Source organism: Cotesia glomerata, linkage group LG7, assembly GCF_020080835.1.
Source record: "Cotesia glomerata isolate CgM1 linkage group LG7, MPM_Cglom_v2.3, whole genome shotgun sequence".
In the NCBI taxonomy this organism is placed as follows: domain Eukaryota; kingdom Metazoa; phylum Arthropoda; class Insecta; order Hymenoptera; family Braconidae; genus Cotesia; species Cotesia glomerata.
This window is the reverse complement of record NC_058164.1, coordinates 3060147-3088021: the sequence shown is the minus strand read 5'-3', so window position 1 is coordinate 3088021 and position 27875 is coordinate 3060147. Positions and strand designations below refer to the sequence as shown.

The window sequence follows — 27875 nt, the reverse complement described above, 5'->3', positions numbered from 1 at the left end:
TATTTATTGAAATAATTGTAATTTGTAAAGTAATTTAATTAATAATTCAAAAAATTGAGCGCAAAGCCTATGTACAAAAATTAAATTAAAATCCCAAAATTATCGCCTGAATTTGGTCAAGCGATCGGGCGATTTTCTAGGAATTTTAGCGCGATTTTTTCCGGTGGCGCGGTCCAGACCACCTCTGGTCAGCTGATTGAAGTCAATGATAGCCAGTCTTGGCTCAGAATGTCCTTGCATTATCAAGAGCCCGTTAGACTTGCCGGCGTCCAGCGGACCTGCCCCCGGGCTGCGATACCTGTAGCTCGGGTTTTTGACACTGGTCGTGCCGATCGCACTGGCAGTACCCGCCCCCAGGTTCATTCTGGTCCCGCTCATTGATCGGTACCGAGGTCCCGTGGGTAATTCCGGTATATCTTCTTTGAAGTACCTAGTTAGCAAATTTAGACAAGATGTGTTAATAAACTTGAGAGTCATCGACTAAAAATGTTTGATTTATGATACTGAAATTAACGACAGATAATTTTTATTAAAAAAAATATTAAAAGAAGAATTTCATATGTGCAATTTTTTAAAAATATTTTTTTTTAAATCTAGTTTAATTAATTAAAAAAAAAATTTTTTTTCAAAAATTTACTAAGTCCAATTTTATTTAGAAAAAAAAAATTATTGTTCAAAAAAAAAATTCTTACTTTAAAAATTTTTTGAAATTAACAATTTAAATTTATTCATTTTTTTGACATTTTTATTCTTTGTTTAAATTAAATAAAAATTATTTTAATTAATGTTATATTAAATAAAAATTATTTTAATCAATTTGACAAATTATTCAGACAAGAAAATATTTTCACAAAAATTTTTTTATAGATATATTTTTTTTTTCAGTTAAAAAAATTTCAAAATTGACAAAACATTTTTAATTTTAATTAAAAATTGAGTAAAATTTGTATTTTAAAAAAAATTGACCTTGAAAATTGAAACTTCATAAAAATGTCTTAATAATTAATTTATAAATAAATTATAAATTATAAATTGACAAAAATAAATTAAATATGTAGAATTTTTCTAAAAAATAGTAAAAATTCTACAAATGAGTAAAAGTCAGCAACAAGACTCAGATAAAATTTGAATGCTGAGAGTATTTAATCCGTTGTATGTCATACTAAAGTTGATTGAATGTCTGGGGATTTAAGAGCAGAATAGACGTAGGAAGAAGCATAAAGGATTTTAAAATACGAGTGAGTAATAATAATGAGAAGTGGTATTAGGATTGTAGGACTCTAGTAAATAAACTAAGAAAGATAAAGATGGATGGTAGATGGAGATGTAGAGGTAGGTAAAGTATCCAGAAGAAAAGATGAAAAATATATAATGGGATGCGATACGATATGATGATGGTTAAAATACGAACTCGTGAATGCTTGCGAGATGTAAGGGCGCAGGCGTCCTGGCTGTCCGGGGTCGTGGATCCCGAGGTTGCCGATACCTCTGTCTGGATTGACGGCCCCGTTTGTTCGACGGCTGGTCGGGTAGTCCCGAGGGTATCAATCCTGTCAGCTTGTAATACTCCATCAGGACTCGGGCTAAGTTTCGTCCTACTCTGTAATCTAAATCCCAAATTTACCAGCTAAGGAATTCATTTTTTGCAGATTACAAATCTGTTTTACTTTTAGAAGACTTGAAGATTTTTTTAAAATGTTGATTTGTAATATGAAAGGATACAAATTTATTTTTTTTAATTTCAGAAGTTATTATTATTATCTATATTATTAAGAGAATAAGAAAAATTTTGTCTCCAGGATAGTCATATGATAAAATCAGTTTTTTTAGTAAAATTTAGTGTCATTGCAAAGGTCTTGACTTGAATTTATGCCTTTTCAAGGTTTCATATCATTCTCACCGATAGTAAATTTATGATGATAAGTATTTAGGCTGCATTCAAAAATGCTCCATCTCTAGATACATAATTAAGAAATGACCTTATATCTCGTAAACTATTGATATTTTTAAAAATATAAGCTCATCCTGATGTTATACTCATCAAGACCTTTCATTTGAGTACCCACATCAATTTTTCATATATTTATATATATTATATAGATAAATATATGAAAAATATATAAAAATGCATGTGGGTATTCAAATGAAAGCTTTTGATGAGTGTAATATCGGGATGAGCTTATATCTTTAAAAACGTCAATATTTAAGAAAGTACAGTGCAATTTAACAAATATTTTGTGAACTATTGACATTTTTAAAGATATAAGCTCACTCTGACATTACATTCGTCGAGACCTTTCAATTGAGTACCCACATCAATTTTTCATATATGTGATATATATTATATATATCACATATATAAAATATATGAAAAATGCATGTGGGTACTCAAATGAAAGGTCTCGATGAGTGTAATATCAGAATGAGCTTATATCGTTAAAAACATCATTAGTTAACAAAATGCAATAGCCATTCCTTAATTATTAACATTTTCGTCAATATAAGTCCATTCTTATGTACACTCATCGAGACCTTTCATTTGAGTACCCACATCAATTTTTCATATATTTTATATATTTATATATATCATATATATGTATATATGAAATATATATCAAAAATGCATGTGGGTATTCAAATCAAAGCTCTTGATGAGTGTATCATCGGGATGAGCTTATATCTTTAAAAATGTCAATATTTCATATATTTATATATATTATGTATATTTATATATGAAAAATATATCAAAATGCATGAGGGTACTCAAATAAAAGCTCTTGATGAGTGTAACATCAAAATAAGCTTTTATCTTTAAAAACGTCAATAGTTAAAAAATTACAGTGCAATTTAACAATAGTCATTATTTAATAAAGCAAAATTTTATTTCTTTTTAATTCACAAGTCTCGGCAGTCATATAGTGAACGCAAAGTTGTTAGTTATTATTATTATTATCTTTTGTAATATTTTTCAAATTATTGGTTAAATTCTTTAAAATCAAATATAAAGGAGCTTTATATTTGAAAAAGGATACAGCTTTCCTCAGTATAAGGAAGAAGCTCAGGTGATCCTTTACGGTAATAGCCATACATGGAAACTTGAATCGTGTAGCAATTGACGTGCTCACTGAGAATAGAGCACAAAAAACGACGTGCTGTTCCAGCTTTATGGGGATCCTGGTTGTACATTGTATTGTCTGGATTGTAGTCTTCTGTGTGCTGAGCCAAAAGCTTTGGGAGAACAATGTGTCTTTCGTACCTGAAAGGCTGGCAGCTCTAGTTTACATACTTTCGTTTTTACTTAACAAATTTGTGTGATTTTTATTCAATTATTCTTTTTATCTCATTTTATTTTATTTGCGGCTTTTATCTATAGACGCTGTTTTTGGCTGGTGATCAAAAATGTCGGATGTTGATTTGGATACAAAGTAATTTTATTTGCAAATAGAGATATTGTGAAACACGGTGATGAGTTATTGATTTTAACAAACAGCAATTAAATTTAGCGAATTGAGTTTCGTGATTAAATATTTATTGAAGTATTTGATGATTTTTTTTTTTTTTTTCAATTGAATGTTCGACGGGAAAATTTATTTGTATGAAATTCAATGCAGACTTTAATGACATTTTAAATTCATGAATAAAGAATTTTACATTTTTTTTTAAAGCTTTGTAAATTTTTTTTTTTTTTATTCAGAAACTAAATAATTAATTACTTTAAAATTCATTTTTTAAAATTATTAAGAAAAAAATTTTGACTTAAAATTACAAAAGTTTAGAATTTATGAATTATTATTAATAATACGGGAGTAAAATAAAATTTTTTAAAAAATGAAACAAAATATATAAGGATAAATATAAAGCAAAAGGTCATATGATCTTACCTATATACGTCATCGTAAGTATTTCCATAAACAAATAACCCATTGCCATTAGTATGAGCGTGTAAATCAATAACACAATCGAGAGGCGCATTTGCATTCTTATCCAAACCCTCTAAGAGTGTTCGTGTCGCAAACAAAGTTGGGTGAATCCATTCCGAAATTCTATTCCAAGCTCGATTCAGATCTACACCCATCAGCGTTGATCTAGTGTAAACAACGCTCTTAAATTATTCTGCTGAAGATATCACTCCGTCGATTGTATAATTTTGTAGAAGTCAACTTTCAATTTAACTTTTACAATTTTACGCCGAACCAAAAGTTATCTTAAATCGAGCGAATTTTTTTTTCAATTCGAGAGGATTTTTAAAGGAAAATATTTCAATTCAAAAATATTCGCTCAGATCGACGATAAAATTTTGACATTTCCATACCTCAAAAATTTTTTAAAATAATTTTCTTCTTACACACGGAAAAAAGAAAACAGGCATAATCTATATATATAAAAATAAATTGCTGTGCGATTTTCAAAATTGTTTTTTTGTTTTGTTCGCTACAGTTCAGGGATGGTTTAGAAAAATAAAAATTTTTGAAAAACCCGAGAGTTCAGCTAAAAAAAAAAAAACAAATGAATTGCTGTGTGTTCATCTCACTAAAACTCAAAAACGGCTGGACCGATTTTCAAAATTGTTTTTTTGTTTTGTTCGCTACAGTTCAGAGATGATTCAGTAAAAATTTTTTTTGGAAAACTCGACAGTTCAGCTAAAAAAATCATTATCATTAATCATCATCAAATAATAAAAAAATATAAAAATAAATTGCTGTGGGTTAGTCTCGCTAAAACTCAAAAACGGGTGGACCGATTAAAAAAATTTTTTTTGTTTCGTTCGCTATAGTTTAGGGATGATTTAAAAAAAATTTTTTTGGAAAACCCGAAAGTTCAGCTAAAAAAATAAAAAATTTTTAATTTTGTATCGGAATCGCTATTGTTACGCTTGAGCCTCAACCATAAGGTTGCAAGAGTGTACCAAAATTGTTCAATATGTAGGAAAATACGTACAAGTATACTGCAGAGTTATACTACTTACCTATATTCAGTTTGTAGGACATAATCACAAATCTCAAGAAGAAACTCAAGAAGAATGTTTGTCATTACTTTTGTTTTGTTCGTGTTTATTTTCATATTGTTTATATTTATCTATCTTTATATATACAATCGCGTTCATTAATTCGAGTCAGTTTCTATGTTTAGGGATTTATGGAAATCCCTAAATTTGGAGGTTTCTAAAATCTTAAATTGGAAAATTTTAAAATTAGCTTTTAGTAAAATAAGTTAAACGTAAAAAATGATAATATTAAAAAAATAAAAATTTAAATTATGTCAAAAGTAAATTAAGCTTGTAGAAAAACATGCAAGTAGAAAAAACAGCCAACTTAAAAAATGGAAATCTCTAAATAAATATATTCTTAAAATCAGAAATTAAAAAAAAAAGAATTCATAAAAATTTAAAAGTCTTTAGATTACCGAATAAAAAAAAAAGAATAATTATAAATTGAATGAATTAAAAAATAAATAAACGAAAAATTTGAACATCTAAAATAAGGAAATCTTAAAAAAGAGGTTATTTAAAAATACGATCTTTAAAAATTGGAAATTACTAAATATGGAAACTTTAAAACTTTACCTCTTGAACTTAGCCAATACTAAATTCTGTAATCGTTAAAATTGGCCGTTTCTAAAATCGCTAGTTCGTGAAATCAGCCGATTCTAAACTCGGTAATTATTAAAATTGGCCGTTTCTAAAATCGGTAAATCGTAAAATCAGCCGATTCTAAACTCGGCGATTCATAATAATAGTTAATTTTAAGCCTAGATTTTACGTATTTGAGGCTATTAAAATTAAAAAATTTAGTTATTGACGAAATAATTAAAAAATAAATCTGTTATTCGTGGTGATTCGTAAATCTTTTAATAAAAATAATATATTTTTCATGTTGATATTTTTTTTATTTTAAGAATATAAAAATTTAATTTTTTAGAGGTGACCTACCGGCCAACTCTCGACATTTATAATTTTTACGAGCTTGAAAAACTAGAAAATTGTCCTGTGGTCTATTTTTGTTTTCAAACTGACTCGAATTAATGAACGCGATTGTATATATATATATATATATATATATATATATATATATATATAAATGAATAGCTGTGCGTTAGCCTCGCTAAAACTCAAAAACGACTGTACCAATTTCAAAAATTTTCTTTTTGTTATGTTCGCTATAGTTCAGGGATGTTTTCAAAAGAATAAAATTTTAGGAAAACCCGTAAGTTCAGCAAAGGAAATCAACAGATCTAAAATTGTTAATCGTCTATCTTCTGGATATATGCACAAAAAAAATTTCATTAATTCAGTGTTGATTTTTCGGGATCTTAATTTTCAGGCAATAATTAGAAGCGAGTTTTATTTAATAACTTGACAAAATTCTAACTGTACATACAGCCAGTATTTATTTTTAATCGGAGTAGATTAGAGTTTAAAGATTGATAATCGCTGATCGAAAGGTGTAACAAAATATATTGTAGGTGATACGAAGTTCACCGGGTCAGCTAGTTACAGTATAAAATGTAAAATCGGTCCCGTCATAATCAAAATTAGAAAAATTACAATTCGAAATAACATTTTTCTAAATTCAAACTTTAAATATTAATTTTCAGAGCTTCCAATGTAAATATTAAATTCTACAATGTAATTCTTCTAAAATCTGTAATAATTACAATCTGAAACTGTAATTTTTCGAGTTTTCTTTTTTCCGTACAAATTTTAGTTTTTAATATCAAATCTTTATTGACAAAACATTAATTTAAGTCAAGATAAAAAATTTTCAGCCAATAACATTTTTTTGTTTTAAATCAAACAGAAAAACTTTTGAATCAAGTAAAATTTAGTTTAGTTTATTAGAAAATTTTTTTATATAAATTTTTCTGTTTAATTTAAGATTAAGAAAGTTTTCAGAATAATTTTCTTTGTTCAATTATTTAAGATGTAACCGTCATGATGGAAAACCTTACGCTTGCATTATTATAAGAATTATCATCGCATAAATTGTAAAAACTACAATACAAAGATCGTTAACGCTACACTGATAAAAAAATTAACTTGACTCAAGAGCCAAAATCTTGAACCAAGAATACCATTTTGAAGAAAATGATTTTCTTGAGTCAAGAAAATAAATTCTTGAGTTAAGTAATTATTTTTGGTCTAAGAAAATTTTCTTGTTTCAATAATTTATTCTCTTGACTCAAGAAAATCATTTTCTTCAAAATGGTATTCTTGGTTTAAGATTTTGGCTCTTGAGTCAAGTTAATTTTTTTATCAGTGTACGTAAAATCCTTTTCATGCGCTTTTTTTATGTTATTAAAATACTTTTTTTTTTAATTTCAAACTACGATTTACAATCAAATTAATTACCTGTAATTCCCTAAAAAAACTCCGTCAGGATTGAGCATCGGAACAATTTTAAACACAACATAATCGCGCAGAACTTGAGCAATAGGATGCGCACTGACCAAAAAATCCATCAGCCCCTGGCAAACAAAGGAAGAAGGAGACTCTCCGGGATGCACCCTGCTCAAAACAGCAACAACTCTCCGCTGTCTTTCTTCAGCATTGGATCCAATAGTGACTAACTCAACTTTGCGCTTCTGGATGGAGGAAGCCAAGGTTTCGCGCTTCACCGAGGAGCACTTGGTGCAGAGATTATCAAGATGGCCGAGGTACCTGGAGTAAGAATAGGGATACGAGAGGGAAAACTGATAAACGTCATCCTCGCGATCAAAGTTGAAGGCAAAAGTTAGCACGTGATGATTTTGATGCTGGGGTGATCTGTAGTAATAAACTTGCCGACGAGGGATCCTTTGCCACCTTGGCTTGCTGGTGCTCTTCACCAGCGGGGTCATACCTTCACGGAATAAATTCCGGGTTTTTGATATGTTAACGATGTTAAATATGACGCGCTGGTCCAGGCGAACGTTGTCCACTGTGAAATTAAACCACAGACGCAGACGCGGACTGCATGTATCCGGCCTGATGAAGAGGTCATACTCGTACTCTGAAACTAGGTCCACCCGTCCTAGGTTTCCGGTTTCAAAGGCTGCGTCAAAGCACAAATGACCTTTTTTTGCTTTGCCGCTATGTCCTGGCGGACGTATAATCAGTCGGCTGACATTTCCAAGTCCTCCTTCTGCATCGCTATCATCGCTGTCTGCAAAAGAGACTTTTTTATTTTCAATTCTCTTTGATAAAATTGTCTTAAATATTTTATCATATTTTCCCTTTTTTACTTTTTTATATTCAACCGACAAAAATTAGATTTTATAATAAAATTTATGAATTTTTTTATGAGTTTAGGTGGAAAAAAATTACTTCTTGTCACGCGTTAATATCTATTAATTTAATCTTTTTATAATTTATAAAAAAAATGTCTGAATAAAATTGAAATTTTAGTAGGGTAGAAGTACCGTTTGTGGCCACTGTACCGTTTATGGCCATTTATTGTTCAAATATACGATAGAAATGAATTTATATTAATAAACCATTACAAACTCAATTTGTTTTAATATAAATTTTTTTTAAATTTAAGAAAAATATGGTTATAATATTATAATTTTTTATAAATTAATTCAAATATTAACTGGCCAAAAACGGTACTTCTACCCTATATTACAATAAAAAAGTAAAATTCAAATTAAACACTAATTTTTTTATTGCATTGAATTTTAAATTAAATAAGTTCATGTAAATTTTAATTAGCTTTTAAATTTATAGAAAAAATTTTTTTTTCATTAATAATTTATATTTTTAATCAAAAATAGATTAAGAACGCTCCTAGACAAGAAAAAGACACCAATAGGTTATGGGTATTGGTTTCTTTCTCACGCACTAGTGCTGCTTATTTTTACAGACATCGCTAACTTAATTCCACTCACGTAAAATATCAAAAGTCTCTAACTTCTAAAAAAATTTGGAACGTATTTAGTGTGCGCGGTTGCAAAATATTTTACTTTTAATGAAATTCGTAAAATCTATTTACTAGGACTTTAAAAAAATTGAAATATACAATGACGCACACCAAGTACGTTCCAAAATTTTTTTCTTAATTTTTAAATTTATAACACAATTTTTTTTAATTTCCGAAAATCATAAACAATCATATCGGTTACTTGGATTTTTTAATTTTTTTATTTTATATATTTTTGTAAAGAAAAAAACAAATTTTTTTTTCTTAATAGTCTTATGAACGTGGACTTGGCGCGATTTTTTTTACAGTGAAACTGTTTTTGTTCGGACTTCAGTATTTTTTGTAATTATAATAAAAATTTACAATTGGAACCAACTTAAATCTCGCGTTGGTTGCATTTTTTATAGCAAACTATCCCCTTGAAACTACAGTTTATGTAAAAATAATTCCAGCGCACCCTGGTGGGTGTAGATGCAAGCTATGAAATATCTTTTTTTAACTGTAGTTTCCCATCTAATGAAGGATTACTATGCATTCTCGAATTATTTAGTCTGTGGCAGATCACTTTGCCCATCGAAAAAAAGTCAGGATCGAAATTTTTGCGTTGCTATAGTTTGTGCTGATTAAATTTAATAATTTCAAGTAGATTAATTGTTATAAGTGAATATAATGAATTAATAACAGTCAAATAAAGTATGAATTACTGTTATAATATACAATTTAGGAAAAAAAAGTACCGTAGAATTAAATAAAATTTTGCAACCTCAAAATACCGTTCTGCTTACAGTAAACATAGTCGGTAGTCTGGCGCTCCGTTTACAGCAGATTTGAACGGAACTTGGCGCCAGATTCTACCGAATCTGTGGATTAATGATTTTCAGTTTTTTAAAACAATCTTAAGAAAAGTACGATTGATATTTAATAAAACGTTTGCTTGAACGTCGGCAGGCATAGGGTTTGTATGTAAAATATACAAATTTTCAAAGCTAATCTTCAAAATTTAGTACTGCAAAGACTATCTAAAAAAATTCCTGCGGATAGAGGATACTTATAAGTATAAGTACTCAAAATTTCAAAAAAATTCTAAGAAAACTTTTTCTCGGAACGTCCTTAAGATGAACATAGAAAATTAACTTGATTGAAGATAAAAAATAATTTAACCAATGAACAATATTTAAAGAAAATTTATTTTTTTTTCTTTATTCAAGAATCTAAATTCTTCAAAAGATTGTTTTTGGTACAATTTTTTTACTTTTGAATCAATTTTTCAGTAATGTAAAATTTTGTAATTAATATTTGATTGTCTCGAGTATAATTTATTTTTATTGAGCAATAAAATTAGTATTTGATAGTTTATAATGTCAACAATATTCAAAATTAATTTTTCTTTTTAATACTAAATATTCTCGGAACGTCCATAAAAAATTTGAAAATAATTTATATTAATTTTTCATTAAATTATCAAAAATATTAACGCTAGTAATTTTTTTTTTTAATTAAATAATTTTTCAAGAAATCAAAAATATAAAAAATAATTAACCAATAAACAATTTTTAAAGAAAATTTATAATTTTTTTTGTTTCAAGAAACTAAATTCTTTAAAATTTTGTTTTTGGTACAATTTTTTTGCTTTTGAATCAACTTTTTAACAATAGGAAATTTTTTAATTCATCTTCGATTTTCTGAAGTATAATTTTTTTTTTATTTAGCTATAAATTTATTATTCGATAATTTTTAATTGCAACAATATTCAAAATTTATTTTTATTTTTAATAATAAATATAAAAATTTTATGAAAATTACTTATTAAATTTTTTTACCATAAAAAAAAAATTATAATAAAATCAAATAAATTTTTTGATGAAAAATTGAACAGTTAAAATTTTTCTGCTCAATAAAAAAAGAAATAATGAGTTGTAAGAAAAATTAAAATGATCAAATCCTTGCATATGAATAATGAATAATGAATATCGATGATTAAAACGTGTTCTGGGCTTTAGGATGAATAGATACTTATTGGTAAATGAATTCACGTTGTAATGAGAATCGAGGGGTGTTCGATTAAACGTCAGTTGCGTGAGAAAATTTAAAAAATCCAATTCGTTTCACCAAAGTAAATACTGAAAAGGGACAAAAGGAATCGGCATGCGTTGTGCGGCTGTACAGACTTCAGACTAATATATATACATGTACATATATGTCTACATATGTATATACATATCTCTATATATGTGTAGAAATACTATTTCATTCGGATGGAAGAGATCGAATGAAGAGGACCGCATGCAAAAGTGGATTAAACGCGCAGAAGAATAATTGCTTTACCGATGCACGACAGAATCTGTTGAGAGTTTTGTCACGGTAAAAGGGAGCTTGGAGCTTGGCTTCACCCCAAATTGCCTCCAACTTTTGTAAAAATTTACTCAAGGAGAAAAATTCCTCGGTTTAATTTTGAATTATATACTGCTATTTAGAGTTTTAACAATGAAATTCCATTTCACTATTTTTGTATTACATTTTTATCATTTATCTCTACCAAAAATTAATTATATTAAAATATTCTTTTTCTTCATAGACAAAATAAAGATAATTATCTTAATTTATCAAAAAATTTTATTTTTATTTCTAATAACTAATAACCAAGTCATTCTTTATTTTCTTAAAATTTTTCATGTACAAATTAATTTTTTTAAATTAAATTAAATTTAAAAATCAAATCAATTTTTTACGACAAGAAAAAATAAATTATATTATTAACAAAATAAGAAAAATTTGGTGGCCAGTGTATTTATATGATAAAACGGGTTTTTATAGTTAAATTTGGTATCGTTGAAAAAAATCTTGACCTGGAGTTAAGATCCCAAACGATCCCCAACGTGCCTTTTCATGGTTTCAGATTATTCTCACCAATAGCCAATTTATGATGATAAGTATTTAGGCTGCATTCGAAAATGCTATATCTCTAGATACATAATTAAGAAATGACCTTGTATCTCGTGAACTATTGACATTTTTAAAGATATAAGCTCATCTCAATGTTACACTCATCAAGACCTTTCATTTAAGTACCCACATCAATTTTTCATATATTTATATATATATATATATATATATATATATATATATATATATTTATATATATATATATATATATATATATGAAAAATATATCAAAATGCATGTGGGTAGTCAAATAAAAGCTCTTGATGAGTGTAACATCAGGATGAGCTTATATCCTAAAAAATTTTAATAATCAAGAAATGACCTTGTATCTTGTGAACTATTGATATTTTTAAAGATATAAGATCATCCCCATGTTACACTCATCAAGACCTTTCATTTGAGTACCTACATCAATTTTTCATATATTTCATATATTTATATATATATATATGAATATATGAAAAATATATAAAAATTCATGTGGGTATTCAAATGAAAGCTCTTGACGAGTGTAACATCGGAGTGAGCTTATATCTTTAAAAATGTCAATAATTAAGAAATGTCCTTGTATCTTGTGAACTATTGACATTTTTAAAGATATAAGCTCACCCCGACATTACACTCATCGAAACCTTTCATTTAAATACCCACATCAATTTTTCATATATTTATATATATTATATATATGTAAATATGAAAAATATATCAAAAATGCATGTGGGTACTCAAATGAATGCTCTTGATGAATGTAACATCGGGATGAGCTTATATCTTTAAAAACGTCAATAGTTAAGAAAGTACAGTGCAATTTAAAAAAAAAAGTCATTATTTAATAAAGCAAAATTTTATTTATTTACAGGTCACAAGTCCCAGCAGTCACATAGTGACTGCAAGCTTGCTTATTTGCTATAATTTTATAAGTGAAATTATTTGATTTGGTCTGAAAAAAAATACTTAATTATAAAAAAAAAGATCAAATAAATTTTTCTTTTTTTTTAATATTTTTCGGTAGTTGTATTGAAGATACTAAACCAAGAATATGAAACTCTGAAGTTTTAAGGCAAAAAATTCTTAAATCAAAATATTTTTCTTCGATCTGAAATACTTATTTACAATCAATTTTTTTTTTTGTTTTTTCAGTACATAGCTTCTGAAGCTCTTCTAAATATTATCAAACAATCATCAATAACTTTTCCACAAAAATTCATGTTCTCTTTATCTTTTGTATTTCTTTCCGCTACTAACATCGATATATTTTTATACAATGATATTTAAAAAAATAACAAAGATATAAAATACTTTTATGTGGAAAAATAAAAAAGTACCAGCTCGTTGATAAAGACTAGTATGCTCTAGTGCATCTCTGCCGTGCATTATAAAGAACAACAATAAACAGTACCACACAGAATTGTTCCACCCGGTGGAAAACACGGCACAAGACTGATAGCAAAAGCCAGAGGTCGACTTTTGCAAACCCATCGCACGTTAATGCACCGACGTGCACAACACTTTGAAGCATAGTTCTAAGCATGAACTAGAGGATCGCGTTTCGGTCAATCTCACTACGTCGCTCACTGTTCGTGCTTGTGTTTGACACCTTTCTGCCCCTGGTAACTGCTTATTCTATTCTCTGTTTGTTATAAAAAATCAAAATTCTTTAAACAAACTCAGCAATCAAAAGTTGAGCCAAACTTAAACATTATTGAATTAATCCACAATTCATAACTCGAGCGTGAGCTGAATAATTAAAAAAACTGACTCAATGCAAAACCTGTTGATTGGAATTTATAATTATGATTATGACTATCAAATCAGATGAAATTTGGTTATGCCCAATAAAGAGCAAGACGTATATAATAATAACCTCGTTGACATTATGGCTCCTCTTTATGTTTCGGCAATTGAAAGCCGTTTCGTGATGGCATGCAATCTCTGGTTATATTAACCGATCGCGTTACTCAAACAATCTTCCTATTCCATCATTCCATCACTTTTTTTTTTCGCTACTTGGAGCAGCAGCTAAAGTACTCGCGTGAAAATTCCCGTCTAATAGAGTGGAATTATATTATAAAAAAATTGGATTTTTGTAATAAAAGTAACAGTTTAATTTCCTGGACTCAAGTGAAAATTTTTGTCGATAAAAATAATTATATGACTAGAAAGGTTTTAAATTAAATGCTTTATTTATATTCTTTTGGAGTGGGGGGATTAAATTTTTGGAGTAGATTTTGAGTGGCAATTTTTGATTTTTTTTTTTTTTTTCATGAATTATAAATACTTCGTGACTGTCGAAAATTAAAAACTATAAATAAATAATACTTATGCATAATTAAATAATGACTTTTGTTAAATTGCACTGTCCTTATTTAAATATTGACGTTTTCAAATATATAAGCTCATCTCGATGTTGTACTCATCAAGAGCTTTCATTTGAGTACCCAGATGCGTTTTGATATATTTTTCATATATACATATATATAATATATAAATATATAAAATATATGAAAAGTTGATGTGGGTACTCGAATGAAAGGTCTCGATGAGTGTAATGTCGAGGTGAGCTTATATCTTTAAAAATGTCAATAGTTCACAAGATATTTGTTAAATTGCACTGTCCTTATTTAAATATTGATGTTTTCAAATATATAAACTCATCTCGATGTTGTACTCATCAAGAGCTTTCATTTGAGTACCCAGATGCGTTTTGATATATTTTTCATATATACATATATATAATATATAAATATATAAAATATATGAAAAGTTGATGTGGGTACTCGAATGAAAGGTCTCGATGAGTGTAATGTCGAGGTCAGCTTATATCGTCAAGATTATCATTATTTAACAAGATAGCAAAGTCAGTTCTCAATTATTGACATTTTTTAAGATGTAAGCTCATTCTGATGGTACACTCATCAAGAGCTTTCATTTGAGTACCTACATGCATTTTGATATATATTTTTTCATATATTCATATATATAATATATATAAATATATAAATATATGAAAAATTGATGTGGGTACTCAAATAAAAGGTCTCGATGAGTGTAATGTCGGGGTGTGCTTATATCTTTGAAAATGTCAATAGTTCACAAGATACAAGGTCATTTCTTAATTATGTATCTAAAGAAAGAGCATTTTTGAATGCAGCCTCTATATTTATCATTATAAATTAAACATCGGTGAAAATGATATGAAATCTTGAGGAGGCACAAATTCAAGTCAAGACCTTTGCAATGTTACTAAATTTTACTAAAAAAACCGATTTTATCATATGACTATCTCATTTTATCTTATGATTATCCAGGACACGAAATTGTTCTTATTCTCTTGATAATATAAATTAATATAATTTTTCCATTATAAAAATATAAAAGAATTTTATTTTGATATGAATTATTAATAAAAACTTTCACACAATTCGCGATTTTTTAGTGGCTCAATAAAATTTTTTATCTGTGATGGACTTTGTGATTTTAGTTGAATTGTGTAAATTATTATTATTATATTTAACCTGGTACAAGTTAAAGCTCGTTAACAGAATCGATGTGGGCGGGGTTGATGAGTTTTATGAAAGCGATAAATAGAAACTCTGAGTCGAGAATTGGGAAAAACTTTTTTGCGAGCCGTAAATTTACCTGGAGTATTACACACTGTATCTATATAGCGGTGTTGTACATAAAAAGATACATGAATGTATTTTATCTAGATATGTATGTATATGCATAATGTTTTTATTCTATACATATTTATAAATAGGATGGAGTGTACTTGATTATAATTAACAAGACAGTACAAAAGCGAGTGAAAATTAAAGGAGAGAAAAAGCAGAGCAGAGCTAAAAATTTATTCCGGCGTACTTTGAAGAGATTAACGAGGATAAATCCTATCTACAATAATTCGCCTCAGTAACTTTCTCTTGTTTTCGGATTTTTTGAGTACCGATGCCAACGATGATGGTAATAAAAGTTAGGGGAATTTTAAAGTTTGTGTAGTTTTAATTGATATTGGACCGTGAACTATTTAATGAGATTGTTACTATTATTATTAATATTGTATATTTAATATATGAAGATCGGTGTTTTAAATTTATTAAATCAAAGATGGTTAATATTATAAGCCAGACTACCCGATCCAAATTGTTAGATAATGACTAATTTTTCATTATTATTTCTTCACCATAATATTTTATCGGTATGAAGTCTCAATACCATCAGAGAAAATTTAGGTGAAAATAACAATTAAAATTTGTTTTGACAATTATGATTAGAGAAAGATGTAATTTTTTTACTCAGCGTAACTTTTTTCAGTGACTGAAAAAATAATTCAGATAGCCCAAACCAGGACTCGAACCTGGACCAGGTTTGATTTGATAAATTTAAAACACCGATCTTCATATATTAAATATACATTAAGAATTCCTGGCCATATGAGAATTACTTAGTTGAGCTTAATAGGTAACTGAATGATAATTACAGATAGGTGTCGGATAGCTTAACTGGTAGAGCATTTGGCCCGTAACCAAAAGATCCAGGTTCGATTCCTGGTCTGGGATATCTGAATTATTTTTTCAGTCACTGAAAAAAGTTACACTGAGTAAAAAAATCACATCTTTCTCTAATTATAATTGTCAAAATAAATTTTAATTGTTATTTTCACCTAAATTTTCTCTGATGGTATTGAGACTTCATACCGATTAAATATTATGGTGAAGAAATAATAATGAAAAATTAGTCATTGTCCAAGAACTTTGATCGGGTAGTCTGGCTTATAATATTAACCATCTTTGATTTAATAAATTATTAATATTATTATCTATATTATAAAGAGAATAAGAAAAATTTTGTCTTCTAGATAATCCTAATATGATAAAATCAGTTTTTTTAAGTAAAATTTAGTGTCATTACAAAGGTCTTGACTTGAATAGACTGCATTCGAAAATGCTCTATCTCTAGATACATAATTAAGAAACCATCTTGTATTTCGTGAACTATTGACATTTTAAAAGATATAAGCTCATCCCGATGTTACATTCATCAAGACCTTTCATTTGAGTACCTACATCAATTTTTCATATATTTATATATAATATATATATGTATATATGACAAATATATATTAAAATGCATGTGGGTACTCAAATGAAAGCTCTTGATAAGTGTAACATCGGGATGAGCTTATATCTTTAAGAACATTAATATTTAAGATAGTACAGAGCAATTTAACAAATTTCTTCTGAAATATCGACATTTTTAAAGATATAAACTCACCCCGACATTACACTCATCAAGAGCTTTCATTTGAGTACCCACATGCATTTTGATATATTTTTCATATATACATGTATATAATATATATAAATATATGAAAAATTGATGTGGGTACTCAAATGACAGCTTTTGATGAGTGTAACATCGGGATGAGCTTATATCTTGAAAAACGTCAATAATTAAGAAATGACCTTGTATCTTGTGAACTATTGACATTTTTAAAGATATAAGCTCACCCCGACATTACACTCATCAAGACCTTTCATTTGAGTCCCCACATCAATTTATCACATATTTTACATATTTATATATATTATATATATCTATATATGAAAAATATATCAAAATGCATGTGGGTACTCAAATGAAAGGTCTTGATGAGTGTAACATCGGGATGAGCTTATATCTTTAAAAAAGTCAATAGTTAAGAAAGTACAGTGCAATTAAACAAAAATCATTATTTAATAATGCAAAATTTTGTTTATTTATAGTTCACAAGTCACGGCAGTCACATGGTGACTGCAAGATTGCTAGTTATTATTCAAATAATGAAAAGAAAAGCAAAAGCTAAATAATATAAATTACATTTCATTATTATTAAATTTTCTATCAAAACATTTATTTAATATAGTTTAAAAATTTTCGAAAAAAATATTTTTCTTCAGTCAAATAACTTTTTTTTTCCATTGCATATCCTCTAAATTAAAATACATTAAAGTCTTGAAGTTAGTCAAAGGTCGAAACTCGCAAAAAACGGGCCACGATTCATTATTGGTTAAAATTTAGGCACGCGCGTGGCACGCTATTTAAATTTCTAGTATAATATAAAAGCTAATATAATATTTTATTATCTGGAGCATGAGTCTGGCGAGTAGAGATTCGACTCTATTGGACAGCTCCATCCCCATTCTCACATTCCGTAATTACAGTTGTCGCTAATCGAACGCAATACCGAGAAACCGAGTATACATGGATATTGATTGAGTTTTTTAACCGAAAAATGAAAAAAAAAAATTTTTTTTTAATCGACTTTTATTGCTTACGAGTCAATAATATTATTTTCATTTCATTTGAAAAAAATTTATTTCTGCGTACCTTGATTCTAAAAAAGCGATATGAATCAAAACCTCGTTACAAGTGTAACCAGGTGGATCGGGCTTGAATACGAAACAGACCGGAATCCGATCCTTCATCATCTTCACAATGAAAGCTTACTCTGTCAATGAAACTGCAACAATAGATCCAATTGCAGGTTTATTGTTCGCTGCAATATCATTTTATAGTACGAGTCAAATTTCACGCGCTTTAACCAAATATTTTTTATCTTTGGTCAATATTTCTAAATTATTAAAAAGAGCCATTCGGCAGCCGAAATGGAAGTAGATTTCATTATTTATTACTAAATGCCTAGCAATTGAATAAGAAAAGATTATATATATATTGTGTAAGGATGTACAACAATTTTTGAAAATTCCGACATAGAGTACTAACGATATGGTTCGATTTCTATGAAATCTACTGAAAATTATAAAAATTAATTTCAAGCCAAACAAATTTTTTGAAAATTCTGACATAAGGACCGATGCAATAGTTAGATTTCTATAAAATCTACTAATAATTTTATTTTACATTTGAATTTTTTTTTCCGCGATTAAATCACATTGACGCGCTATCTTATTTTTTACGTATCGAGGCCCTAGTGTACAATTTCCATATTTATATCTTATACAATTATGAGATAAAGTAGTTTACTGTGGTTTATAGTATGTACTTTTTTCCTCTCGTTATTTAATATCTTAAAGACATTTTAATTATAAATAAAATATTTAAAGTAAGTAAATATAAATATCAAATTATATTAATAATAACATAATATATAGACCCATATATATAAAAAAAAAAAAATTAATCGAAGGTAATTTTGAGAATAAGCTTGTCAAGCTAAATCAAAAAAGAATTTTTTAAATATCTAATGCATACACTAATAAGAAAATAAAAACGACTGCAACAGTAAAATTTCATTAAATCTGTCTGAGAAAGTAGGTAAATTTTGGACTAGACTGATAATGAGGTATGCAAATTAAAGCTTATTTAATAAGCTTTCAGATGCAATTTACAGAAATTTGATGGTACGTCGCGTTCGATTGTTATCCCACTGAAATACGGAAAAAGTAAAAATTTTGGTAATTTTCAATAATTTTTGAATTGCTGTCATTCCTAAACTATTTAATTTAGAAAAATAGATTATTAAGTATGCAAATTAAAGCTTAATAAATAAGCTTTTAGGTGCAATTCACAGAAATTCAATATAATATCTCGTTTAATTGTTATTGCACGGAAATACGATAAAAGTGAAAATTTTTGTAATTTTTGAAAATTTGTGAATTGTTCCCATTTTTAAACTAATCAACCGATTTCGCTCATCTTCGAACTTAACTTCGGAAATAGTCCTAAGAATGAGTATGTTACGTTTTATTAAGATCCGTACAGAATTGCGGGAGTTAGAGTAGAGACAAGGCCGGTTATATCGTATATATATATATATATATATATATATATATATATATATATATATATATATATATATATATATATATATATATATATATATATATATATAAACTTTTGAACCATATGCATTTTCTGAATCCGCTTGACGAGCTGAGTCGAAATATAGCAAAATTTTTCAAAAGTTCCGTCATGAGGACCAATGCAATAGTTAGATTTCTATGAAATCTACTAAAAATTACAATTTTTTTACTCTCAATTTATTCAAAATTATAATTTTTTTACTCTTAATTTATTAAAAGTTATAAACTTTATGCATAATTAAATTCAATTCATTGAAAAAAAAAAAAAAAAAAAAAAAATAAATTTATCTTACGAAATTGAATCGACGGGCTTATTAAAAAATTCAAAGGAAATTTTATTAAATAATCTTGGATCTTAAATAAAATACGATACGTGAATTATTCAACAGATTTAAATAATTTAAAATTTTCACATCACCGCAAATTAAATCAATAATGTCTATGGTTAATTCAGCCAAAGTATAATATTAATTTTAATAAATCCCAGTATAGAAATGGGATATTACTTTTATAATATTTCTCTGCTGAAAGGTTTGACATAAATAGCAATCCTTTCATACACTGATAGAAGGATTTATTAACTATTAATAATATAATTTATTTGAAGACAATTATTTAATTTAATAAATATTTTTTAACATTCAATAAATATTTATTTGGGAGGAAAGTATATTTATTAATAGTCAATAAGTATTTAATAATAATTAACAAATATTTATTAACATTTAATAAATAATTTATTAACTATTAATAAAGCTTATTGAATATAAAAAAATCCTTCTATCAGTGTACTAGCGCTGATTATTTATTTAACAATGAAATCGATGTTTTTTCTACATGTGATGTGATGATCCAGGTGGATCATTAATTATCAGTCTACCTTTGAGAGACATTTCGTAATTAATTTAGATGCACGTCAACCTTTTGCGATATCGATGTACAATGCTAAAAATAACAACACGTACTACTTTTATCCACGATCTGACCATAAAATCCGCTTTAATATCAATTAATTAACTAATGAATAAACAAACAAGTATATATTAATAGATCTTATATAAATTTGTCTTCTCTATTTATATTTATAAAAAATAAATAATACACTGATAGAAGGATTTTTTTATGGTTGAAAATATTTGTTAATATTTAACAAAAATTTATTAATATTTAATAAATTAACATCAGATTTATTAAATACAAACAAATCATTTTAAATAAGGTAAAAGACCCAATACCGGAACGATTTGACAATTATTATTTTATATTTTATCTCGTACTCAATCAAATTAAACAAACTTTTCTTTATTAGAAACCTCAATCTTTTTGTTACATAATAAAATATGAATGAAACTTTAAATTATATCGGAAATATTGAAAAAAAATTTTTAATGATGTCAATAGTCTTAGATTCCTGACTTATCAAGGTCTCTTAATGGTTTTGCTAAGAAATCACTCGATGATCTTAAGCTCATAGAAACCTAATGGAAATACTTTTCACTAAAATTTTTTTTTTATGTATTAATACAAATACTAAGAATTCGATTCAATTAATTGATAATACAAAAAAGACCCTATTGATATTTGAAATTTACTGTTCGTCTATTGGTACACCCGAAATGAGCTAATACCCAGTATCGGAACAGTCAGCCATATTGATATTATTTATTATTATTTACGATTAACTGTGTTGATTGTTTACATTAAGCACAACAACAAAAGTTTTTGTGAAATAAAATTTAATATAGAAAGTAATTTTATTATAAAAATTGCTTCAAATATTCGTAAATTTTAACTTGAAGAACAAAAGCAAATTTCTGTTTTGAAATTTTCTTTTTACATAAGTGTCGTCAAGTATAACCTCGAATCGTTTATTAACTTCCCGCTAAGAAAATTGAAAATTTTCAAAAATCGGGAAGTTATTGGTTTTACCCCGTTTTTCGAAAATCGAGTTTTCATCAGATCTCGACGTTTTGAGGTCCTAGGAAGCTTTCCTGACTATTCCCGCGAGGGTGTCACTATGTCTGTATGTATGTGTGTGTGTGTGTGTGTAAGTATGTAAACCTCTTATAACTTTTGAACGGTTGAACCGATTTCATCGCGGTTGGTGCCATTCGAAAGGGCTTCGCCAAACTTAGATTTCCTGTTAATTTGAACCGATTCGGACCGATAGATTTTGAGAAATTTGGAGAAATCTAAAAAAAAAGTAGGAAAAAAAATTTTTTCTGAAGTAGTTTTTTTGGGATAACTTTTAAACGGCTCAACCGATCGATTCCAAAAACTAATCAGCTCTCAACCTTGAAAAACCACGTCGATCGCCGCCAATCCGGTCAAAATCGGTTGATTCGTTTGAGAGATATCGTGAACGAAAGAAAACCGAAAAAAGTGTTTTTTCAGAGTTACTCCGAAATTTCTAGTTTGACCAATTGAAACTTAGAAATTATTTATAAGGCTTAAAAAACTACGTAGAATGCCGCCAACCGCGTAAAAATCGGTTCATTCATTCAAAAGTTATTGCGGTATGAACATTCAGAAAATAGTGTTCTATGAAATTTCTATCAGACTTTTGAGCTCAAAAGCATAGAAAAGGTATCTTTTTGATCTCGGAGAGCTTAAAACAACACACAGATTGTACTTTTGAGCTCGAAGAGCTCAAAAAAAGCGGCCAGGTATTAACGGAATTAGCGGGAAGTTGCAGGGATGGCCTTTAGGGTTAACCGTTTTCCTAATTTTTTTTTTTTTTTGATTTTTAGTAAAAAATTTATTAGATTTTATTTTATTAGTTATTAAAAATTTATTTGATTTTTTAATATTAAATAATTATTGTTAGTTTCACTATGCATACATATCATTTGAGTTCTGAATTAACTGCTTAATTTTTTATAGGTAGTAGTAGGATGCCGAAAGTTAAGTCGAAGATAACATTTTATAAATTAATTTTATAAATTCAGAAAAATTTACATAAAGTATTATGATTTCTTAATTAATTATTTAATTAATCCAGCTTACGAAAAACGGACTCTTTAGATTAAAAGAATTAGTTTTATTTATCGTTCCGGTATTGGGTCAACCATATTCGGGTATTGGGACTAGGCATTTAAGGTGCTCCGATACTGGGTCTTTTAGACTTTTTCAAAAAACATGTTTTTTTTAATATTAAATTCGACAAAATTGATAAATTTGATTATTTTCGTGTAACTACATGTTTATTCTATATGATTGGATGAATTATTATTACTAATGAACCATTTGAATATTTTCTAAGTAATAAAAACTAGTCATGTACCCTTCGTCGTTCCAGTATTAGGTCTTTTACCTTACTAAGAAATATTTGTTTAATACTAAAAAGTGGTCTCTAATAAATGATTTGTTAAATATTAACAAATATTTTTAACTATAAACAAATCCTTATATCAGTGTACAAAATAACATAAAAAGGGTTTTAAATTACCAGGATCCTTGATTAAATCTCCGTTTAATTTCATTTTTGATAAGAGTTATCCTTATCAGTCTTCAGATAAAAGAATTTACGGTAAATTGAAGCTGATCACGTTTTAAATATCGCGTGTGGATATTTTATAGTCAAGACTGGCATGAATTTTATTTTGCGAAATTATAAATAATGAATAAAGATTATTTGTCTAAAAAAAATTATTTAGTATAAAATAATCTTATTTTTTTTTGTGGAAAATTAAATTTAAACAAGAATTGATTGATAATTGTTCAAAATCACATTTTTGAATGAAATTTTCGGTGACTATAGATAAGGTTGAAGTGTCAATAGCCAATTAAAAGCGATAATTAATAATCATGGACAGAAATCGCGCAGCTCTGAGAGAACAAAAGGGCTAAATTTTGAATTATCGAACGGTACGGGGAAGTTTGTATCAACAAAAGGTAATACGCTGCTGCGATAACACGCTAGGAAAATTTAGGGTGTGTCATTTTCAGGCGCTTGTTAGTTCGATTATTGAACTTTCAAGCTGTTCAATTTAATTTTGCAACTAATTTTAAATTTTGATTGGTTATTTTAGAACTTGTAGAATATTTTGATTAAAAAAATTGAATAATAATAATAATAACTAGCAACCTTGTTAATTATAAATAAATAAAATCTTTATTAAATACTGACTTTTGTTAAATTGAACTGTACTTTCTTAACAATTGACGTTCTTAAAGATATAAGCTTATCCCGATGTTACACTTGTTAAGAGCTTTCATTTGAGTACCCACATGCATTTTGATATATTTTTCATATATTCATATATATAATATATATAAATATATGAAAAATTGATGTGGGTACTCAAATGGAAGGTCTTGAGAAGTGTAATGTCGGGGTGAGCTTATACCTTCAAAAATGTCAGTAGTTGAGAAGATACAAGTTCATTTCTTAATTATTGACATTTTTAAAGATATAAAGTCATCCCGATGTTACACTCATCAACAGCTTTCATTTGAGTACCCACATGCATTTTGATATATTTTTCATATATTCATATATATAATATATATAAATATATGAAAAATTGATGTGGGTATTCAAATGAAAGGTCTCGATGAGTGTAATGTCGAGGTGAGCTTATATCTTTAAAAATGTCAATAGCTCACGAGATACTAAGTCATTTCTTGATTATTCACGTTTTTAAAGATACAAACTCATCCCGATGTTACACTCATCGAGACCTTTCATTTGAGTACCCACATGCATTTTTGATATATTTTTCATATATACATATATAAATATATAAAATATATGAAAAATTGATGTGGGTACTCAAATGAAAGGTCTCGATGAGTGTAATGTCGGGGTGAGCTTATATCTTTAAAAATGTCAATAGTTCACAAGATACAAGGTCATTTCTTAATTATTGACATTTTTAAAGATATAAGCTCATCCCGATGTTACACTCATCGAGACCTTTCATTTGAGTACCCACATGAATTTCCATATATTTTTCATATATACATACATATAATATATATAAATATATAAAAAATTGATGTGGGTACTCAAATGAAAGGTCTCGATAAGTGTAACATCGGGATGAGTTTATGTTTTTAAAAATTTCAATAGTTCACAAGATACAAGGTAATTTCTTAATTATGTATCTAGAGGTAGAGCATTCTCGAATGCAGTCTAAATACTTATCATCATAAATTGACTATCGGTGAGAATGATATAAAACCTGAAAAGGCACAAATTCAAATCAAGACCTTTGCAATAACACTAAATTTCACTAAAAAAACCAATTTTTTCATATGATTATCCTGGAGACAAAATTTTTCTTATTCTCTTAATAATAATAATAATCATAAAAGTGATGAATCTATAAAATTTTTCACCGTAAAATAAAAAAAAGAGTAATAAATTTATGTGTAAAAATTTATCACGTAAAATATTTAATATCATCAATCAAACCAGCCATCCATCTAATTCAATCCACACTGCGGATATTTATAAAACAATAAATAATAAAATAAATATCTCGGCTAGAAGATTCAATTTTGATGAAAATATTTCGTGACTGTTTAAATAAACGAATTCGCCATATGGATGTGAATATTACAATATAATACCTATAACCATACCACTTCTCGTGTCATAATCATACGAGCGAACAATTCAACGCCTCAGTTCCTCTCTCTGGTTCATATATTTATATACATATATGTTTAAATATAAATACACATTCTCGCAATAGCTTTCAGTCATGTATGACAATAACAACTAAACGCACGTCAACTCAGTACGGTAAAATTGCTTTCACGCTTACTATTTACCACTTTTGCCATTCTAGTTTTTTTATCTTCTATCTACATTTCTCCGATAACAGAAATAACAATATGATAATGATAATGATAATGATAATGATAATAGTGATGATAATAACAAACAGCAATCATAATCCACCAGTTGAAAATTAATTTAAGTACTTATGTTAGGAAATAAATAACGTACCAGAATCTGCATCTGACATATTTAATAAACGTAAATAGAGTTAGCACAACACACCGACGTACCAGAAAAAGAACGTTCAACTTGGCGACACTTTGGCCAGTCTCCTCAGCTTCAACCCCCTCGCCGTTACCCTGGGTTTGTTGAATCGATATATAGAATATATTTGTGACTGGACTCGTCCAAAATGGAAAAACTTTTTTTCTTCTAAAAGATTTTTTCTGTTCTTCATCACGGAAAAAAGTAAACTGTAATAAATGGTAATTGATTTATAATTAGTAATGATCAGCTGGAAAAAACTACCATTTCAAACAGTAAAATCGTGATTTTAACAATCACTTTATAATATTTATCATTTAAATGCTACAATTTATTATTTATATGGAAGAAAATACTATTTTTAACAGTAATATTCGCTATGTGAAAGTCGAAAATGTTAAGGTATAATAATTAAGAATTTTGACTGATATTTATCATTTCGTACCTAAAAAATGATCGCATGATTTGTAAAAAATATAAACCACAGTTTCTAAATTTCTATACAAGCAACGTCAATATTTACAAAGTAAAATGTGAAATTTTAAACGCAACGCTAAAAATCAAACTATAATTATTGATTTGCTTGGACGTAAAATATGTATTTTAAGAGTAGAATTTTTACTGTTTCAAATGTTACACGGAAAAAAGTTAACTGTAATGAATAATAGTCGATTTATAATAAGTAATGATCAACTGGAAAAATTACAATTTTAAACAGTAAAATCGTGATTTTAACAATCACTTTATAATATTTATCATTTAAATGCTACAATTTATTATTTACATGAAAGAAAATATTATTTCAAACAGTAATATTTGCTATGTGAAAGTCGAAAATGTTAAGGTATAATAATTAAGAATTTTGACTGATATTTATCATTTCGGACCTAAAAAATGATCGCATGATAAGGTAAAAGCCCCAATAGATGATCACGTACCAGTATATGATCACTCCATGTATTTGTATATCTATATTCACAAATATAGGTATACAAATACATGGAGTGATCATATACTGGTACATGATCATATATTGGGGCTTTTACCTTATGTAAAAAATGTAAACTGCAGTTAATAAATTTTCTATACAAGCAACGTCAATATTTACAAAGTGAAATAGTAAATTTTGAACGCAACGCTAAAAATCAAACTATAATTATTGATTTGCTTGGACGTAAAATATGTATTTTAGAAGTAGAAATTTTATTGTTTCAAATGTTACACGGAAAAAAGTTAACTGTAATGAATAATAGTCGATTTATAATAAGTAATGATCAACTGGAAAAATTACAATTTTAAACAGTAAAATCGTGATTTTAACAATCACTTTATAATATTTATCATTTAAATGCTACAATTTATTATTTACATGAAAGAAAATATTATTTTAAGCAGTAATATTCGCTATGTGAAAGTCCAAAATGTTAAGGTATAATAATTAAGAATTTTGACTGATATTTATCATTTCGGACCTAAAAAATGATCGCATGATATGTAAAAAATATAAACTACAATTACTAAATTTCTATACAAGCAACGGCAATATTTACCAAGTAAAATAGTAAATTTCAAACGCAACGCTAAAAATCAAACTATAATTATTGACTTGCTTGGACTGGTAAAATATATATTTGAATTTCAAATTTTTTTCAAAAAATTACAATAAAAAATATTTATAACCACCAGATAAATAAGAATGAATGTCCGCCTAGATCTGGTTTTTTCTACTTCAAACTCCCGGCAACTTTCTCGAGCCATTGATTTTTTACGCTCTACTCTTACTGATGTTTTTTTTTTATCCCCGATACAGGTTTCTCGGACATTCTATTATAAGCTCTCGTATCTTCAATCACTATTATTATTATTATTATTATTATTATTATTATTATAACTCTGAAGAGAAAAAAAAGTAAATATCAATATAAATATATAAACATAAAAAAGCTCAAACAAACAAAGTATCCTTGTTTTTTAAAAAAACCGTCTATAATTTTATTTTAAAATCCTTTGTATTGTCTTGAGAGCAACTCTTTATGCCCGTTTAATTATTTCTAATCCAGTGAATTTCATCGCGCATTAAGTCTTCCGTCAACCCGGATATTTTCGGATGTCGAGGGTACAGCAGAGCACTCAGCTCGACTCTTTTCCTTACCCTTTTTAAGGAGAGTTAAAAATGTT

General features: G+C 27.5%; 2 protein-coding genes and 1 non-coding gene across 4 annotated transcripts in view; 2 read left to right on the top strand and 1 right to left on the bottom strand.

Moving 5' to 3' along the window:
* Positions 1 to 27875, top strand: part of LOC123269529 (ELAV-like protein 2) — a 94836-nt gene that overhangs the window by 1679 nt on the left and 65282 nt on the right. The gene's annotated exons all lie outside the window — the stretch shown is intronic.
* Positions 25 to 25902, bottom strand: LOC123269527 (cytosolic carboxypeptidase 6). 2 transcript variants are annotated; one of them, XM_044735283.1, is made up of 6 exons: positions 25662 to 25902; positions 7349 to 8141; positions 3882 to 4085; positions 3033 to 3256; positions 1412 to 1607; positions 25 to 430 (listed from the first exon to the last, which is right to left on the bottom strand). In XM_044735283.1, the coding sequence occupies exons 1-6, from the start codon at positions 25678 to 25680 to the stop codon at positions 100 to 102; spliced, it is 1767 nt and encodes a 588-aa protein (XP_044591218.1). In that variant the 5' UTR covers positions 25681 to 25902; the 3' UTR covers positions 25 to 99. The 2 variants fall into 2 exon arrangements, with proteins under 2 accessions (XP_044591218.1, XP_044591217.1); XM_044735282.1 differs by lacking the exon at positions 25662 to 25902 and adding an exon at positions 13166 to 13853.
* On the top strand, positions 16325 to 16396 carry Trnat-cgu. The gene has a single exon. It is a non-coding gene; the product is annotated as a tRNA-Thr (tRNA).